The sequence below is a fragment of the Peromyscus maniculatus genome, chromosome 1, assembly GCF_049852395.1.
Source record: "Peromyscus maniculatus bairdii isolate BWxNUB_F1_BW_parent chromosome 1, HU_Pman_BW_mat_3.1, whole genome shotgun sequence".
Lineage (NCBI taxonomy): Eukaryota > Metazoa > Chordata > Mammalia > Rodentia > Cricetidae > Peromyscus > Peromyscus maniculatus.
The window spans coordinates 165,672,705-165,673,866 of record NC_134852.1 but is presented as its reverse complement, the minus strand read 5'-3'; the positions used below and the strand labels follow the sequence as shown (position 1 = coordinate 165,673,866).

The 1,162-nt window shown below is 42.8% G+C and overlaps 1 protein-coding gene across 1 annotated transcript; it reads left to right on the top strand.

Moving 5' to 3' along the window:
* Window positions 1-945, top strand: LOC102922844 (olfactory receptor 9I1-like). Its single transcript, XM_006995023.2, has one exon. It carries the CDS (start codon window positions 1-3, stop codon window positions 943-945), a length of 945 nt encoding a protein of 314 aa, XP_006995085.1.
* Window positions 946-1,162: the final 217 nt, after the last annotated feature.

Sequence of the window (1,162 nt, the reverse complement as noted above, 5' to 3'; positions counted from 1 at the left end):
ATGACGAACAATAATCTCACGAAAGTAACTGAATTCATTCTTGTGGGCTTTACTGACCATCCAGAGTGGGAGATTCCTCTCTTCCTGGTGTTTTTGAGCGTCTATCTTGTAACCATCCTGGGGAACTTGGGCATGGTCATTCTTATCCATGTGGATGTCCAACTTCACACCCCAATGTATTTCTTCCTGAGCCATCTCTCTATAATGGATGCCTGCTATACCTCAGTCATAACCCCTCAGATCTTGGCCACACTGGCCACGGGCAAAACAATCATTGCCTATGGTCATTGTGCTGCTCAGTTCTTCTTTTTCACCTTCTGTGCGAGTACAGAGTGTTTCCTGTTGGCAGTGATGGCCTATGATCGCTATGTTGCTATTAGCAATCCTCTGCTCTACACAGTAGCCATGAATCCTAGAAAACGTTGGAGTTTGGTAGTGGGAGCCTATGTGTGTGGGTTGTCTGGATCCATTCAAAGAACCACATGTACCTTCTCCCTCTCCTTCTGTGAAGACAATAAGATCAATTTCTTCTTTTGTGACCTCCCACCTCTGCTGAAGCTGGCCTGCAGTGATACAACAAATGCTGAGATTATCATTGTTTTATTTGGGAACTTTGTCATCTTGTTTAATGCCTTGGTCATACTCATTTCCTACCTGCTCATCATCAAGACTGTCATGAAGATAAAGTCTTCAGGTGGCAGAAGTAAAACATTTTCAACATGTGTCTCCCACCTCACTGCTGTGACTCTTTTCTTTGGGACCCTCACCTTTATGTATATAAGGAGTGGTTCAGGCAAATCCCTAGAGGAAGATAAAGTTGTGTCTGTCTTCTACACTGTGGTGATCCCTATGCTGAACCCTCTGATCTACAGCTTGAGAAATAAAGATGTTATAGTTGCCTTCAGAAAGGTCACTAATAGACTGCAGATTTCCCAGAGTGTATAGAACTGAGTGAAATGACCCCTCCTCATTGTCAGTTTTGTATTCATGTCATTAATATCCTAATATACAGCAGCAATATATGCATGATATATCTATCAACAGAGAGAATGCTGGCAATTTGTTCCAGGCAAGAAGAAAAGGTGTCATGCAGATTATGACCAGCAACTGAAGGATCTTCCTCCTTTTTTTCCTGTCATTGTCTCCTGCTGCTCTCTGATAC